Source organism: Saccoglossus kowalevskii, chromosome 20 (assembly GCF_978046115.1).
Source record: "Saccoglossus kowalevskii chromosome 20, keSacKowa6.1, whole genome shotgun sequence".
Classification (NCBI taxonomy): Eukaryota; Metazoa; Hemichordata; class Enteropneusta; family Harrimaniidae; genus Saccoglossus; species Saccoglossus kowalevskii.
The window spans coordinates 13,351,081-13,370,568 of NC_140660.1; the positions used below are offsets into that span (position 1 = coordinate 13,351,081).

A 19,488-nucleotide genomic window follows, 5' to 3' on the forward strand; every position below is an offset into this window, starting at 1 on the left:
TAAGATATGCATTAAATGCCAGGAAAACTTAAATTATAGAAGGGATTATTTTCTTTGCCTGTTAGACAGTACAAATGTTATTCCAAATGACCAAATTAATCCGCCATACACACGTAATAATATATGTTAATGAACACATTGAATTATGATTTACTGTGAATGAAACATCGTTGCTTTTGCAACACACAAGTTGGGATTCGTTTGATAACAGTTTGGAACAGTGTATATAATCGTTTTGGTTTACAGAACTCATAGTCCTCTTTTTGTCTCTGTGTCACTGTGGCGTTTTTGGGACTACTTTATTGCATGCGTCAGAATACATACTTTTGTAATGATGTTATATGTCACCTGATCACCCGAGTGTATTGATATGTAAAAAGTAGTGCCATTGGTGTAACTGAAAATGGCGGAATAAACAAGAAGTTAAACCTGAAAGCTCTCTGGTTTCTTTGATGTTTTGTGTGTTCCTGAGTCAACACATCACAGTCGCAATGTTTGATGTCTTGCATAGCACTCCACAAATTACAGTCGACATTCCTGCTTTGAATCATAATTTCACTAGCGCATGCGCAGTAAATGTCGGTCAAACCACGTGCTTGCCAGTACTGACAGCTGAAGAGCTAGAGAATGTTTTCTGTTACAACATGTGAGATAAATAAAAAAAAATGTGTTTAACGGGTCAGCTAAGTTCATTATTGAAACAAAATTTCCATATTTGTGTTATAAAAAGGATTTTGATTCAGAATTTTGTGAAAAAACATATGAAAAGAAAATTTATGTAAATTGAAGTTGTCATATGCTATAATTAGCGGTAGTCGCCAGTGTGTGGATGCAACACGTGAACCACAAACATTCTTATATCAAAAACATGGTATTATATTCAAAATTGAACTAAATATTCAATATTATAAAATATACATTTCTTAAATGAATATTTAAAAAATAAACATACAAAAATGCTATTATTCTACAGCGCAACTTGACACGTAACGAAACGTTAAACCGGGAGGGTCGTCACCTGCGCACGCGCGGGAATTGAGTCCCAAGCGACGATAACAACACACGCTAAGAACGCAAAGGCTCATGGGTAGGCACTTGTTTGTAAACAATGACACGCTATGGCCATCTGACGCATGCGCAGGTGACGACTCCCCCGCTTTAATGTATCATACATTTTGGTTTAATTTGTCGATCATTTCTTTCTCGTGCAGAATATTTCTATTAAATTCTAACCTAACCCTCCTCAACAAGAGTAATAGTCTACCCCTAAATTATGCAATGTACAAACAGGATATGACGTCAATGCGCCACAATTCCTATATATAAGGTTCGTTCAACTTCGCGAGACGTCTTAACCCAGTTCGTCGTATACTAAAAACATATATTATTCACTGCGCATGCGCTAAATGGCCGTATTTGTGACCATACCTGACGATAATGCAGTTTGATCCAAAAACAAATTAAATGCACAGACTGCAGTTTCGATGGGAATAAATAGTGGCGAACGATGGTTCCCTGAACATGCCTATGCCAACAGGCTAACGCCTGGTACAATGAAATACGTGAAAATTGGTCTTTTTTAGTAATTCAGAAAATTTCAATAAAGTTGGAATTTAGCAACATAGACCGCGGTTTTGTATAGACGGTCAGTAAAACGTCGACTTATACGCGCCGCCATTTTGAAAGTGTCCTGCACGTTAAACAACATCTACTGAATGTAAAAATAATCCGAAAATTTTGAGACAATCGTTCTGTTTCAAATCATGTCTTGAACGTCGTCACTCTCAAGGAATCGTGCAACATCGTCGACGTAGGATTTCGCCCATTCAACGTTGATGGCGACCTTCTCGATGACGTCATCCAATACTGAGTAGGCCGCAAGGTCGTCGCTTGTCCTGGCTTTCAAACTCTGCAACTAAAAATGAAACGTCGCAGACATTATCATTTCTTTATTTGAATATGTTTTACATACATTTAGAGCAGGACAATTTCCCAAGTCTCCTGATTCTTTTTTCAATTTTAAGCATTTTCTGGCAGTTCCTAAAACAGGTAATAGGAAAAGTTTTGAGTATTTTATAACAACTCGTCATTGCATTCTAATGAATGGCCTTGGCTATGATTAATGGCAAACTAGAAAAAAAAATGTCAGAGATCTTAAAATACTATTATCACGATTAAATAAAGAGGTACGCATATACACATGAACTTTGAATTAATAGTACGTACCAGTAATTAAGAACGCACGCACATGTGTATATCACGCAGCGAAAACTATTTTTTGTTTATAAGTAATTGAAATACTGTGCGTACAGTGTGCCAAAAGTATTTCACAAAAATAATTTAAACGGCGGTGGTCGTCGCGCAGCGCGTGATCGAAATTCATGTAAACAACAATGTATTTACACGCGTTGTGTGTGACACTGAGTCTCATATCGAACAGGATACGGCGCGACGACCGCCGGCCTTTAAGAAAGCTGTGTCACATGATAATTATGCTTGGTTTATATATTTATTTATTTATTTATTCATTTATTCATTCATTCATTCATTTATTCATTCATTCATTCATTCATTCATTCATTCATTCATTCATTCATTCATTCATTTATTTTATGCTGACAAATGGCTTTCATTTCCAAGATAAATTTCCCAGTGACCAGATTGAGTAAGTATAAGATAATTATTTGCTCCACAAAAAAAATAAATGGTTGTTTAACTACACATAATTTCTGAGATATCTCCCGAGCACAGTTCTCATTTGTCGTGGTGCAATATGGGTACAAATAATTTGAATCGTCATAAGGTAAATATATGAGAATCTAGTTTCTGAACGTTTGCGTTCCTGTACAAAAAAATGTGTAATTAATTTTTCGCCCACGGATAAAACTGGTATTGTCCAACTGAACTGGGTCAAGGTAGTGAAATGTATCTCGTGACTAATTTATTTCACAAGAATTTACGAGCCTTGAAAATCTAATTGTCAGTAAACTTGACGATTGTTGCTAAAAATAACAATTTCTTGCACGCCAATGATCGAACCAATTATCGAAATATATTATTTCTGGTAAATTCTAAAAAACTGAATGTTGTGGGTGTGGTAAATTGTCTGAACACCGAACATAATCTCATGCAGGCAACTACACAGGAAATGACATATGTAAATGTACATAAAGGAAATGACGTATGCTAAATAGAAGTAGACATACCTGTTGTAGGCCAGCATCACTGTTTATCAGACTAGTCCCAGTCAGAGCGTACCCCATGAGAGCTGTGTTATCTCCAAATCTATTAGGACAAGTTTTCACATAAAAGACAAAAATCATTCTCATACACTTGAGTTTTACAGTTGAGTTGATCTATACAGGGCAAAATGCGATACGTCGAAAAAAACCTGTCAACAGACAATCTGCTCTCTGATTGGTCAGACTGTTAGGTGGGTTAGGTGGAAGGGCTTGGTAGCCAATCAGATTCAATCTTAATTGTTAATGTAACTTTATATCCCTGGTGACATTAATATATAGAATTTCCGTTTTCGACATTTTTTCGCTATTTCGGGGAAAAAATGAAAAACAACAGATTTTGACAAGAGAATTTAGAAATATATGAAGGATAAATCATAAACAAAATGAATTTTATATGCACACCATTTTTTATAATTACCGATTACATATGAACATTACTGAAAATAATAAATCTCTATGTTCTCTATATTTTTGTCATTTATTCATCTTGAATTATGACTGAAAGAAGCTGAATAAAATTACAAACTATGTAGTGTGTTTAACAAATCATGTATGAACAATAACTTTAACAAATATGATTTTACTTGTTAAAAATTTTCTGAATAAAAACGAAAAGATTTCATGTCGAAACGGAAATTCTTAATCGTAGTGTTCTAATAAATAATAACAAAATCATATCACTTGATAATATCACTAAATAACCAATCATTCATTTCGTTATTGCCTACTAGTAGCCAATCAACTATATCCTTATATACTAGTGTATCCCAGTAGCCAATCACATAACTCCTTGTTAACTAGCATGTTCTCAGTAGCCAATCATCCAATTCCTTGTTTCAAGGACTCCGTGACTTACTTACGTGGATAGCATGGCATCCCAGTTATCGTCAATGAAGTCCATGGCAACGAAATGACCGTAAATATTAGTACCAATATTCTGGAAAACCGCCCAATTCAGAGACTGTGGCACGATTGACACATTCAGACTCCATTGCATATACCTATTGGGTAATATGAATAGGATTGATTGCAGTTACGTCACCATCATCTAATGAATATTCATGAGAATATTCACGAGATTGACGAATTCGGACAAACAGATAAAGTTATCAACAGTCGAACACTTTTTCACAGAACTTTGTTCAGACAGAAACAGTTCTTAAGAGTCACAACAAACACGAAATCACTGAAACGCGAAGAATAGAGCAGTTTCCGTACATTGCGAGAATCACGCGTTATGCGTGAAATCGAACGTAAAAACAGGACAAACAAAGGTCATAGCGTCGTACAATCTCCCGGGCAGAGTTCTATTCGACGAATATATACTTTCGGTGATCTAACCGCAAGGAACTCTGGGAAGGAGAATGAGCGTCGTAGTGGCGTCAAACATCGCGTGGGATTCGACAAACGCGAAAGTATTTTGGGGGACATTTCCATGCTTAATAATGTGCTGTCCACATTTGATGATAGGCAATTTTGATTAAGTAAGAGTATTCGGAAGCAATATTCCTCTGTCGAAGATCGGCCGGTCGATGTGAGTTACGAAATAACGAAATTCTAGTTCAAAATCAAATCGTTCGATTTTTGCGGCAGGCGTTCGACGCGCGTTTTTCATACATCTCGCGAGATCTCGCAATTGTACGGAAAATCCCCTATTGCAAGATGGGAACATATCGTCTGCGCACGTTTTACACATCCGATGCCGTTGAGTCCAGCACAACAAACAGGGACGGCAAATACTACGCGACAAACAGACTGGAAATTGAATCTTGGTTATCAACTGTGTATTGTGTTTTATTTTATACTTTCATATCAGTAATGATTCTTTTTGAACCATGGATATTCAGAACTTTGTCGCTGATATGTGCTATAGAATAATTTGTTTAAAAAATCGTCCTTGCCCTTCCCGCCACAGCAAATGGTTCGCCCCTTATTTAATTCAAGTGTGCAGATACACTGTGACTTGTTTTGCAGAAGACTGATCAGTAAATTGATCATATAGACAAATTATAAATTATTATCAATGATCGTATATAATCTGCAGATGTCACGTGTAATTTTAGACAAATGACGTCAACGGGAAAAAATGTCGCAATTCAGTGCATTGATATTCATATTTTAACTACAGCAAATCACGCCCTCAACCATTTACCTGTCTAGAACCCATGGCACGCGGGAAGCTGTCAACGACGTCATGATGATCGTCTCCTCGTCTGGCGATTGGGCATTCTGAGCACGTGACCACATGACGTCCCAGTCATCGACTGTGCCGTGTGCAATCCCTTCCGAGTACACCACGGACTTCTGATCGGGTTCTATTCTGTGATACAAACAAATGTACAGTACACGTTATACGCCACACTGTTTTATGTTTAGGATGTCAAGGTTGAAAGCGACAATTTGCATAATTTTTAAGGATATTTCTTACACAGTAATATTATACGTCTGTTATCGTAACGCCATAAGTTACCGTGTGCCGTAATTTTGCGGTATTGCACTAGGTATTTTCATCCTACTATATTAGGAAACGCGATTTAAATATGGAACGATTATGCGCGTAAGCGTCCTCTAATAATAAAAACAAACATGGCCCCCATGGTTTGACCGGACTCCACACAAAGAAGTTCGCTGAATTTGTTATAAACTTTTTGGATTTCGGCATTCCCATGATGTATTCCTGCGCGTTGGTCGATACTATCGCTGTGAATACTTTGCAGTATCCCCGTAATCACCTCATATTATATACAGGGATTTTGAAATACTGGTATTATTCAAAAGCGCATGCGTATTTGCATATATTACTATTATAAGTATACAATGAATGATATGTTGTCCGAAATGTTAAAGGCCAAGTTCATTTCATGATTTGAACAATTTTATTCTGCATAGAACCAATATGTTACCATAGTAACATTTATATGCCAGTTGTAGTAACCTACCTTCGGTCAGACTCCAGGTATTCGTCAAATCTGGACACGGCCTCGTTGACACAGCCGGCGGCGCCATTAGCACAGGACAGTTTTAGTAGCATTTCTTGGAGAAATCTTTCCGATACTGTATCACTTGCGGGCAAGGACCACGTGACATCGTAGTCATTAAGCAATGCCAGTATGTATCGCTGATTTAAAAAAAAATCAAACGAAGTATGGGTCAGAAAAGAACAATATTACGTCATCATCCTGCACCACACGTTCTTGCGTAAATGTAGTACAAGCGGCCATGTTAAAGCGGGAGGGTCGTCACCTGCGCACGCGCGGTAATTGAGTCCCAAGCGACGATAACAACACACGCTAAACACGCACAGGCTCATGGGTATACGATTGTTTATAAACAATGACACGCTATGGCCCACAATCCCTGGAGGGACTGTGTGTGGCCATATGACGCATGCGCAGGTGACGACTCCGCCGCTTTAAATGAAACCATCAGCCAATGGAAGTTAGTGCCGTTGACTTGCGCCCTCACAGTTACCAATGCATGTGAACCAGCGAAGTTGAACAACAAGGTGAAGTGCCACCTCAACCATTCATACAGATAACCATAATACAAATAGGGTACTCTACCTGAAATGTACCATAGTATGATGTCATATGTAGACGATTTCTAAGATATGTAAATCCTCTGTTGGCGGCGTGCCAAGGTGCGTAGTGGTTTTCCCTCCCAAGGTACAATGTAACTTGCAAAGCGGTCATCGTGTCCAGTAAACCAGCTCTGTAAGGATTCAATAATACCGTGATTTGTTGTACGTAACATAGATGCGACAGGACTAGCCACACTCTGTTAACGCCTAGGTCTACCATCAACTGTAAATGTGACCGTGATTATGGGCAATTCCACGAGCGCACTTTCAAACTAGTCAATGAACAAGAAGAGTATTTCATCTCAACGAAATCACTTGCGTTTTTTTTCTTTTTCTGAATGGTGCTTACAGGTCCATTAGAAACTCGGAAGGAGTGAGATGGGGATGTACTGTTTCTTTCACAAGTTTTTAGTTACATTTTCTGTACTATTTTTTTTTCTAGTGAACCATAATCATAACAAATAATCATCTCCTCTCACAGCACGGCGCCCTCTATGTTTGCGACACGTCGTTATTGAAATATTCGAGCAGAAGAACCCGATACACGATCGGATAATCAAACAAAGCGAACAGTTTTTACCTTTGAAGGGAAAACGCATCATCTATAATCGCTGCCCTTGTCACTGGACTGAACGACTGTAAGAGAATAAATAGCCACGTTGCAAAAATAAAAAAAGCTACAAAATAAAACTTTCGTAACCATGGTTACTTAGATATTATAAAATATTCCCAATCTTAGAGTTGGTCTCGTCCAATACTCGTTCGCAACGGTAAAGCAAATAAGGCCATTTTTTTCTATTACATCGCGAGTTCACCAATTACCATGTCCCATGTTAAATTGTCAGGTTTAAATACTGTTATTTTTATGTTGATTAGGCGGTTGTCACGCACACATAACTTTACAAGAATATATATAGAGAGAGAAAGCATTACATTGTAGTGATAGAATCGAATCAAAAGTGCCATCTCGATCGTGTTAAGAAAATCGCAGATTATAAAAGTTGTCTTCAAAATCTACCGTCCTCACGCCAAAAAAAATAAAACAAAATAAATGTCGATCTGCTTTCTGATCAAGCTTTCAGGAGGATAACAATGTATCTAGCGTTGGAATACAAATACTTCAGCAAAATTGACCATCAATAGTTGTTTATAGCACACTAAGAAGCGCGGAAAAAAACATTTTCACTTTTGTCGAATACCACAAAATGTTTTAACGCCACTATGACTTTTGTTTTCACTTTCGATTTCACGCATAACGCGGGATCTCACAGTGAACGGAGAAGCCGCGTCACTCCAACCACAACACCCTTAATGCATTGCCATGATAAAAAAAACATAAGCTTACATTGTGATCATTGCGAAGTTGCTGGATGATCCACTCCCAGTTTGTTTGTTCGTAGTTCACGCGGTAGAATCCCGCGAGATCGAAATTACCTATCCAGTTACCATAGTTACTGCCATCTGGAACATCGACTAAGAAGAAGGGAATGGAAAATGTAGTACTAGTAGTTAGTAAGGTTATTTCAAAGAACAGCGAAACGTGACGACAAATATCATCGGCTTATGTCGGGTTCCATCGTGTAATGTCGGATATTGTCGAATTAGATTAGTATGCATTTGTACGCCACGGAACAGCGATCGCAAAATGAGAACCATTTTCTTGCAAATGTCACAATTAGACCTCAGACGTAAAAGGCCGCCGATATCTCGTAGAGATCGAGATCGAGCCACGAGACTTGTTTTGGCTCCTCAGGTAAGTAAGTAAGGATAATATTTGGGGCAAAAGACAAGTCTGGTGGCTGACACTCGCTCTCAACGAGATCTCGGCGGCCATTTTCATCTATAAAAGAAACTTATGATAATGATAGTGACTGGTAGTAATATTTTTTCAGTGGGAAGTTTCACACAGTTTTGCTCCTTTGATTGGCCACATTTCTGCTTTTCATCGAAGATTTCATGGAAGAGGGTGTCCGCTAATTCCGTCATAATCTTCGAAGAAAAGTTACAGTTGCAAACCGTCATCAATCATAAAATGTCATTTGTGGTTTGGTATTCTGCATATCTCCGAATGCGATAAATATTTCGCGCGTGTTCCGAATTACTGCGCAGTTATAGTCATGTGCGCGTGATGTGTTGCAGGCTCGTTCAAAGTTCGTGCATGACGAGCACCATCAACGGTTTGTTTACCCAAATGTGTGCAAATCAAGAGCACATTTCCAGAGGTTCACGGTATATTGCAGATATTTTTACCCTGATTTTATACCCATTTGAAAAATAATAGGTAATTTCTACATAGTCCCCTCCCTGAGCAGACGCAAATTCCGCGCGAGCTTAACAAAAGCGTTGGAAAATGAAATCCGACGCAAACCTTCTCAGAGTGCAACTTGAAATCGAGCATTGTGACGTCATGTCTGAACTCACCTGTTCGGCTGCTCTGATCGATCCATTCAGACCGCGTTGTGAGCGTTGCAGTACTAGCCACGTAAGTGAAAAGCACGTTCCATTTATATCTAGACAGAATCAAACAATTATTCACCATTCATGTAAATCACGCCCTCTAGTGGCGGGCGCTTCTGTGACGTCAGACGTATATGGTCAGGCAATGTCGTTCAAATCGATAAACATGTTTAAAGCGGAGGGGTCGTCACCAGCGCACGCACTGGAATTGAGTCGCAAGCGACGATAACAACGCACGCTAAAAATGGAAAGGCTCATGGGTATACGTTTGTTTGTAAAATATGGCCGTTTGCCGCATGCGCAAGTGACGACCCCCCCCCCGATTTAAGTGTGCAGTCGTTGTCATCAAAAATATACAGTATGTCTTCCCGAAATATAAACGATGGAAAAAAACGAGATCGACGATTTCAATGTCTTTGACCACTTTCCCGGAGGGAGTGAGAGTGGGGTACAGACTACCTACATCTGCTATTCTCATGGCGCTAAATACAAGCATGACAGTCTGCTGATATTTGATACAAACACGCTTGCAAGTTTACATTTTACGCCATGTCCGGTATGCGCGCGCATGCGAAACGCTGTATCAACTTCCGGGAAAGTGCCTATTAGTATTCGTGTCACCCATTTACGCTTCATCGCTTGAGGGTTCATCAAATATCCCAGAACCAAAATTTTCATTTTTAGAAAATGTAGCAATGTAGCGAAAATGTTTGGTCAGATATTTGAATTTCAGATCACTACATATTCCAAAATGGCGCCCAGAGGTTCAATTACTTCCGGGTTGTACAATGGGGGGGGGGGGTCACATATATTGGGTAGGATCAATAAGCCGACGCTACCTGAACGGACTTTCCTGATAATCGAATCTTTCTTCCGGGGATTTTAGGACAAAATACCGCTGCTCAAGTTTAGTAGACTGTCCACTATATGCGCCGTTTTTGGTCGCCGTGATAACAGGATACCCCTTCTGAAGTGTCCACGTATCCATGACTTTTTTGACGTCGATTTCATTACCCAGGGTCTCGGCCGTTACCTGTATGAAGTAATATACATAAAACATATATTTTTCCCGATATATTGAGGGACACAAACGTTCGAATTTAAACATCAATATTCTGTCTATGGGTTAACAAGTGGGATGGTACACGACGATTTATAACACGCGCAAAAAATGAGCCTCGCTCACTCCGGCGCCATCTTTCAAAGTCCAACGCGCAATATCAACCCACCAAGAGGTAAAATATCCCGGATGTTGCTACTCTATATTGCAAAAATGTTATAAAAAGTGTTATACACTCGAAATAAATTTGATTGAAAGGCACTATTTCTGGTCGATATAAAAAGAAAACAAAAAAACATTCCTACCTTCCTGACTTCTTCCCAAATATCGTCCATGTCGGCATTACTATACTCGTAGCGACGCAAAAAGTTCTGTGAAAATATAAAACAATTTTATCGATGCAAGTGAAATATTAATTTCTGCTTGTTTATCTGTTTATCAGTGCCGCTGGTGGCGCCCTGGGACTAGAGGGATTTCTGTCAACATAGAAGACGTATGCGGATATCTCGTTACTATGATGGCGTAATAAATTTCTTCGCAATATTGCGAAAGTAAAAAATTGTTAGGACTGTCACGTGACTGTAGCATTTATTTTTCTAATAAAGAAATCTGCTTCGTTCTGAAGCCATAACACATACTATATACTGTGGCTGTGAAACATCGACATTCCACGAAGAAGTGCGCCCTCCATAGTTTACCTGAATAGCCCTTTTAAAGTCGTCTGCGCCGACAATATTTTCGAGCATGCGCAGTACGGACGCGCCCTTCCAGTATGTTAGCCTGTCAAAATTGGCCAGCAGATCGGTCAATTCTTGATTGTCTGGATACGTAAGCGGATGTGACGTCGTGAAACTGTCTAGTTCGAGCGCTTCCTGTACGACTTCCACAGATACAATTTCATCCTGAAAATAAAAATTGAGTAAATCGATAGTAATTCAATGGTTTCCATGGAAACGCAGCCATATTGTAGATAATTGCTGTCACGTATACTTGCCATGTTCCAGGATGGTTCAATGTTAGCGATAACTTCAAACATGAAGAATGACGCAAAACCTTCTTTCAACCACAAATCATTCCACCATGTCATCGTGACCAAATTACCAAACCACTAAAAAAATTAAAGTGAAAAATAACAAATGTTTAAAATTAAAATAATCAACAATGTTGATCATCGCGAATTGGCCTTGCAGCTATGAGTACTATCTGTGTATTTTTTAGGTTGTTTAAGTAATTATGTGTACGTACACATAATACATATGCGCATGCGTGGTCATAAATATATGCCTCGATACAACCAGCTGTATGTTTTAGTAGTATGATGTGAGAACTACACTCGTGATCACCGCATAGAGAAGCATATTGTAATACTCACAACGTGAGAACATTCGTGCGCGACCACCGTCGCTGTCTCATACTTCTTTCGCGTGGACGATGTGACGTCATTGTAGACGACAAGGCGCTCCAGATAAGTGGCCAGCCCCCATCCTTCCATGGCGCTGAACAGATGAGTTGGCACGGCAACGTTATCTGAGGAAAAGTAAAAATGAGTTACGTACGCATTTTTATTTCGGGATAATGAAATATGGATAACTTTACGTGAAAAATTTAGTGAAAAGCGAATTGGAAAATTTCGGCCACTGCGACTGTATTTTAAAGTGCGCCCTCTCTAACAATTTGTCAAACGGCCATTTTGCTTTTATGGGCAGTAAAATGTGCGCGCAGTAAATACTACTTAACCACAATAACTTAGATATATTTTTTTACATTGCTGCGTAATTTTCTGTAATTTATGTAAATTTTTAGACCAAATGGACATAATTAGCCATTGACTGAATGAGCCTTGATTAAAGGGCGTTGGTCGTCGCGCTGCGCATGTGCGATATTTATGAACATTAATATTCCCACAATCCAATGCGCTCTTCTAATGGAAATCACAAGAATGATGTTTGACCCGGGTGCGACTTGCACTAATTACCGCCGGTGACTCTTTTGATACCTTCCAATCAGTACCTAATTAAAGCTTGGTAATGTCTCAGTTTGTACTCTGCGCAACAGTCAGTCGCCATCACCCACATATCTCGCGCATGCGTGGCGCGACGACTACCGCCCTTTAATAATGAAATAACGTGACAAATATTCATGGTTAAATATTAAAACAAAACACTCACCGGACTTTTTCATTGCATCCGCTCGACCAAAATATTGTTCGAGAAACTCAAAACTACGATCAGCGACGTCAAGCGCCCAATCCAGGTCGTCAATTATTGCCGATCGTGCCCAAAAACGAATCTGAAGAAAGACAAAATCAAATTATTTGACTAAAGGTGAAATATGACATGCACGAAACTTGTTATTACACTAACCAAAATGCGGTAAAAGTGTAGACGTTACAATAGATCCCATGCCTGACTCTCAAAGGGTTCGACATTCGGGTACGATCCGATAAATCGTCAATTATATATGTCGAAATTCAAAACAGTTCAACGTAGCAACAATAGACTTGAAAATGGCCGCCGAGATCTCACGGAGAGCGAGAAAGCTACTGCGTGCGCCTTTTTCCCCTCCTCTTTTCCATCTTCTATAGCCATCGCTGTCACGAATACCGTAAACTCGGTAATCAAGGAAATAATGGACGCAATAACGGCAGCCAATAAACATTATTTAGGCGGCAAAAACAAGTCTCGTGACTCTCGTTCTCATCGAGATTTCGGCGGCCATTTGCAATAATGAAAATTACTGCGATTATGCCCCTGCTAAAGACATCACTTGTTAGAGGGGCACTCAAAATTGAATTGAGGTTGGGTGAGGGTTAGAGTTAGGGTTAGCGATGGGAGTACAACATGAACTCTTTCCGACAAATGACAACACGACACAAAAGCGCTTCACCGCTAGGGGCGCGATTTAGAAGAATGAATATTTATGCATTTCGTAGATTCACAGGTGTTTATCACACCTGGATTGGGTTTGGAGCACCGCAGAGGGCGCAACTCACGCGACCTCGTCATTGTATTCACACTTTATTTGACTTAAGAAGAAATAGAAATTGCTAGGGGGAATAATACTGTAAATGCAATAATTATCCACTGGTTTTAAATCTTGCAATTTTCATTAATAATTGAAATTCGATAAATTAAATTCACATGAACTTGTAGAATAACAATAAAACGCATTGTTTCCCTGTCAAGTTCGTGAATCCAGGTAAAATTTTCCAAACATCAAAATGGTGAAATTAAAATTAAATGTCAGTGAAAATAAATAGTGTTACAGTAAACGTGGAAGGTTTGTTCACCAAATGCATGTGGGGGTGTACCAACCACCGCATACCGCAGTTTGTGTGTGGATTCTCGGGGTGACATCCGGGCATTTTCACTGCATGGCAACCATCACGGTGAAAACAAAGGCCGAAAACCCTCAGAAAACGGTACTTTGGGATGGTTGTTGAGACTCCTCTGAACAGTGTAACAAGATTATCCCTGCGTGTGTAACGCATATAAATTTGATTTTTCAGGATTACTTCAATGTTGAGTTCCTGTTGTTTTCTTGAATTTCACCAGCTCTTCGCTCGGCGTTTCGAGTTCCTCAGCAGCGTGCACAGAGCCCATAGAAATGCATGGTACAGTGGTGCGCGTCTTAGCAACGTGGAACGTCCTGTGACGTACTCCGTCCCCGGGGATTGCAAATATCATATTTGGTCGATTTCACACTCTCTCAATGGCTAATGCGTTTGCGCTGGTCATGATTGAATGCGAATTTGTAGTTTATCTTTGTTTGCCCTTAGTTCTTCTATTCCGAATTTAAAATGAGACCCCCCGGCAGAAGTAATAATGTCTCCTTTCATTTCATCACTCACCGTATAACCACCTGATTTCACTCGTTCCTTGTATTGATAATCATCGTTGACTAAAACGAACGTGGTCAGATAAGTTGCCATAGGGGGCGTTTCTTCGTACACTTCTTTTTTCCACGAGTCGGGTAGGTCCTCCGCAGACTGCATCGGTGTGCAAAACAGCGCCCTGTATGGGTCTGGGAACGTGATCGAGGCCTGGAAAACCGCTTTGAATCCCGGTTCATCGAAACATGGATAGGCTTTTCTTGCAAAAGACGGAGAGAATTGGGACGACACCACGGACCTGGAAGATAATGATGAATTTTTAAACAAATAAATGACGTCAGGTAAAATACAGAAGACAGCTGTGAGTCCAAAATATATTAGACGTGTTCTTGATAAACGTTCACCGTAACATTTATGAGTATATTTGGGACTCGGACATTTACCACAAATATGCCCTCCCGTTACACGGCGGTCATCACTGTAAATGGCAATCTGTTTACATACACACACACACACGATATTAGCAATAATGTCATTGCATACACAGATATGCACTCCCTATAGCGCATTAAAGCACTACACCAGTGCTGAAACATAATATTAAAAAAAAATGATTTATCCCCTCCAAAATTATTTCTAAAACACTGAACCCCTCTCAAAATTGTTTGTAACCCTAAAGAACATTTGAAAAAAGAAAAGGGGTATAACATTAATGTCAGGTTGGATGCGAGAGGAACTCATTCCGGTCCAGAGCTACGTTATACAATATCGTAAAAAGGCAGCAAAACTGCGGAGACAGTCAACTGCAGTGTACCTTTCTGTCATATAGCGCCCTCTATGGCGCTCAAGTAAAAAGTTCGTTAGTGTGCGATACTAGTATGTCGAGGCATTTATATATATATTACGTTTATTCAGTGACTACAGGCCTGTGGTACAAATGCCAAAGTTATACTAGTGACGTAATATGTAAATTTTAAAATGTATACCGCCCATTACTACGTTTAAATGGGTATAGCACATTTTTGGAAATTAGGTAGACTACGGGATTGCCCCGACTCAAAACAAATATTTTTCACTGGGTGTTGCTAAAGTAGATACACCAGGCAAAAATAATATTCGTCTTCAACTATTGCTATGTTTCATAATTTGCACACTCTTGGGATATGACGTCATTAGCCTACTTAGCGTAGCCTTAATTTATCGCCAACAATTACAGTTGAGTACATCTTACATTTGAAATCTATTTTAAACTTATCACCACCAGTTCCCTCTTTTCATCACAAATTCACAAAATAGTCCCGTTTATAGTCTGCACTTTCCTTTTTTAGTAACATTATTCTGAAAATGACAAATTTGGTTTATTGTCAAACAAACTATTAAGTTGTTCGGATAGCAACTAAGGTGCTCATTGATTGGTTGTTTTACTAGTTACGTTAGCGGATAACAAGTAAGGTGCTCATTGATTGGTTGTTTTACTAGTTACGTTAGCGGATAACAAGTAAGGTGCTCATTGATTGGTTGTTTTACTAGTAACGTTAGCGGATAACAAGTAAGGTGCTCATTGATTGGTTGTTTTACTAGTTACGTTAGCGGATAACAAGTAAGGTGCTCATTGATTGGTTGTTTTACTAGTAACGTTAGCGGATAACAAGTAAGGTGCTCATTGATTGGTTGTTGTACTAGTAACGTTAGCGGATAACAAGTAAGGTGCTCATTGATTGGTTGTTTTACTAGTTACGTTAGCGGATAACAAGTAAGGTGCTCATTGATTGGTTGTTGTACTAGTTACGTTAGCGGATAACAAGTAAGGTGCTCATTGATTGGTTGTTTTACTAGTTACGTTAGCGGATAACAAGTAAGGTGCTCATTGATTGGTTGTTTTACTAGTTACGTTAGCGGATAACAAGTAAGGTGCTCATTGATTGGTTGTTTTACTAGTTACGTTAGCGGATAACAACTAAGGTGCTCATTGATTGGTTGTTTTACTAGTTACGTTAGCGGATAACAAGTAAGGTGCTCATTGATTGGTTGTTGTACTAGTAACGTTAGCGGATAACAAGTAAGGTGCTCATTGATTGGTTGTTTTACTAGTAACGTTAGCGGATAACAAGTAAGGTGCTCATTGATTGGTTGTTGTACTAGTAACGTTAGCGGATAACAAGTAAGGTGCTCATTGATTGGTTGTTTTACTAGTTACGTTAGCGGATAACAAGTAAGGTGCTCATTGATTGGTTGTTGTACTAGTAACGTTAGCGGATAACAAGTAAGGTGCTCATTGATTGGTTGTTTTACTAGTAACGTTAGCGGATAACAAGTAAGGTGCTCATTGATTGGTTGTTGTACTAGTAACGTTAGCGGATAACAAGTAAGGTGCTCATTGATTGGTTGTTTTACTAGTAACGTTAGCGGATAACAAGTAAGGTGCTCATTGATTGGTTGTTTTACTAGTTACGTTAGCGGATAACAAGTAAGGTGCTCATTGATTGGTTGTTGTACTAGTTACGTTAGCGGATAACAAGTAAGGTGCTCATTGATTGGTTGTTGTACTAGTAACGTTAGCGGATAACAAGTAAGGTGCTCATTGATTGGTTGTTTTACTAGTAACGTTAGCGGATAACAAGTAATGTGCTCATTGATTGGTTGTTTTACTAGTTACGTTAGCGGATAACAAGTAAGGTGCTCATTGATTGGTTGTTGTACTAGTTACGTTAGCGGATAACAAGTAAGGTGCTCATTGATTGGTTGTTGTACTAGTAACGTTAGCGGATAACAAGTAAGGTGCTCATTGATTGGTTGTTTTACTAGTTACTTTAGCGGATAACAAGTAAGGTGCTCATTGATTGGTTGTTTTACTAGTTACGTTAGCGGATAACAAGTAAGGTGCTCATTGATTGGTTGTTTTACTAGTTACGTTAGCGGATAACAAGTAAGGTGCTCATTGATTGGTTGTTTTACTAGTTACGTTAGCGGATAACAAGTAAGGTGCTCATTGATTGGTTGTTTTACTAGTTACGTTAGCGGATAACAAGTAAGGTGCTCATTGATTGGTTGTTGTACTAGTTACGTTAGCGGATAACAAGTAAGGTGCTCATTGATTGGTTGTTTTACTAGTTACGTTAGCGGATAACAAGTAAGGTGCTCATTGATTGGTTGTTGTAGTAGTTACGTTAGCGGATAACAAGTAAGGTGCTCATTGATTGGTTGTTGTACTAGTAACGTTAGCGGATAACAAGTAAGGTGCTCATTGATTGGTTGTTTTACTAGTTACGTTAGCGGATAACAAGTAAGGTGCTCATTGATTGGTTGTTTTACTAGTTACGTTAGCGGATAACAAGTAAGGTGCTCATTGATTGGTTGTTGTACTAGTTACGTTAGCGGATAACAAGTAAGGTGCTCATTGATTGGTTGTTTTACTAGTTACGTTAGCGGATAACAAGTAAGGTGCTCATTGATTGGTTGTTTTACTAGTTACGTTAGCGGATAACAAGTAAGGTGCTCATTGATTGGTTGTTGTACTAGTTACGTTAGCGGATAACAAGTAAGGTGCTCATTGATTGGTTGTTGTACTAGTTACGTTAGCGGATAACAAGTAAGGTGCTCATTGATTGGTTGTTTTACTAGTTACGTTAGCGGATAACAAGTAAGGTGCTCATTGATTGGCTTGTTAGTCGTCGTACTGAACCTACTCTATTATTTTTTGAACATTTCAGATTCAATATTATCGAAATATAAAATATTCCTACTCTTAAGTACAATTATTATAATGGTGAAATTTTAAATTTAATTTACCTAATGGATTTTTAACTTTAGTTTGTAGGATTGTATTTGTTTTTCGTTTCGTGACATGCGCATTGAGATTATTTTTTTATGTAAGAGCAGTCAAGCATGATCATTTGAGTTCGACGTCACGTGACGTGGTCGCACCGAATGTCACTAGGCAACAGGTGGTTTTGACATGATTGACTGGTGTCTACAAAGAAGACTTACGATATAAACAAATATATTTCAGAATACGAAGAATTCTTTGGTTATAAAATACTATTCATGGACATTGTTAGCGATAGGTCAACTCACCGACTTTCGCCGCTCGCATCGATGTAATCGCTTTGATAGAGTCCCATCAGATCATTGCGCAGTTCACCCTTGAATTCGCTGAAACTGATGACGTATTCTTCATCTAACGTCATATCCGCGTCCATCTCAATGACGTAATACTGATGCCTGGCAAACCAAAACTGTGTTTTCATTCTCACTCTATTGTTTGTTTGTTTGTTCCGCACCGTGACTGTATATGGGTCGATGCTCAACTCCAGTGCGTGTAGAACCACGTAGTTGGTAGCCTCCTCGCACTTGACAGTGATAGCGACCGAGCCCGTGAATTCCCGGCTCTCCGGGTCAAGTCTTAAGTTCAGGTCGTAACGCTGCGGAATGAGTGTCCGCGGGAGTTGGGGTCGGTGGTACACCACGCTGGGGTCCAGTGTCGTCTGAGTTTCCTCAGCCGACACCACCATGACCGGTTCTTCGTTCGGGCGGATCAAGCCTGCTAGCAGCCCAACTATTACGGTTAACAGAACAAGAACGACTACTAACCAAATCAACCGACAGTATGATATAAAAAATCCCCTCGGCTCTTCGAACTTGACGTTTGTCGAATGCAACCCGGCTGACCGCAGGGACGGCGTTGTGGAGGGTGGGCGAGTACTAGCCCCATCGTCCTGTATAACCATAGCGTGGGCGGGTTTTTGCGGTGGTCGAGACGGGTAGATATCCTCGGTGAACTCCGAAAAGCTGGCCATAACGGGGTTGTCGTAATCATGGTTGTAGTCGCGACGATAATCGGGGTGGTAATCGGCGGCGCGACCTCGCGACATTTTGGGAGTTGGTTGTGTGAATTCAGAAAATGTTGGCCGACCTTGTTCGGAGACTGCGCATTGGTGGTATTGCGGGGGGGAATGCTTTATACAACTTTCCCCTATGTACTGACAACAAACAAAGGGTGACCTATGTCAAGGCAGAGACTGGAACAATAACATCATTGGTACAATAATAACCATTGGCAGGGGGAATGACGTCTCATCCCAGTTTCGTTTCATACCAACGCCATTTCGTTAGATTGTCATTCCGTGCCGCAACGCTATTTCATCCCAGTGTCGTTTCGTATCAACACTGTTTAGTCCCAGTGTCGTTTCGTTCTGTCCCGACGTCGTTTCGTTCCAACGCTTTTTCGCCCCATTTACAGTTTCGTCCATAACGCTGCTTCGTCCCAAGCGCTGTTTAGCCCCAAACCGTTTCGTTAGAACGCTGCTACATTGACAGA

General features: G+C 39.7%; 1 protein-coding gene across 2 annotated transcripts; it reads right to left on the reverse strand.

Annotated features, from left to right (window-relative positions):
• Positions 1–200: 200 nt before the first annotated feature.
• On the reverse strand, positions 201–19,068 carry LOC100371821 (aminopeptidase N-like). Of its 2 annotated transcripts, XM_002734727.4 has the most exons (17): positions 18,246–19,068; positions 14,190–14,469; positions 12,508–12,628; positions 11,712–11,866; positions 11,334–11,447; positions 11,038–11,241; positions 10,645–10,710; positions 10,119–10,312; positions 9,244–9,332; positions 8,168–8,295; positions 7,403–7,458; positions 6,806–6,953; positions 6,182–6,360; positions 5,395–5,562; positions 4,103–4,243; positions 3,207–3,285; positions 201–1,915 (listed from the first exon to the last, which is right to left on the reverse strand). In XM_002734727.4, exons 1-17 carry the CDS (start codon positions 19,040–19,042, stop codon positions 1,757–1,759), a joined length of 3,078 nt encoding a protein of 1,025 aa, XP_002734773.2. In that variant the 5' UTR covers positions 19,043–19,068; the 3' UTR covers positions 201–1,756. The 2 variants fall into 2 exon arrangements, 1 of the variants encoding a protein (XP_002734773.2); XR_014927800.1 differs by lacking the exons at positions 201–1,915; positions 3,207–3,285 and having other exon boundaries at positions 4,116–4,243; positions 5,395–5,557.
• Positions 19,069–19,488: the final 420 nt, after the last annotated feature.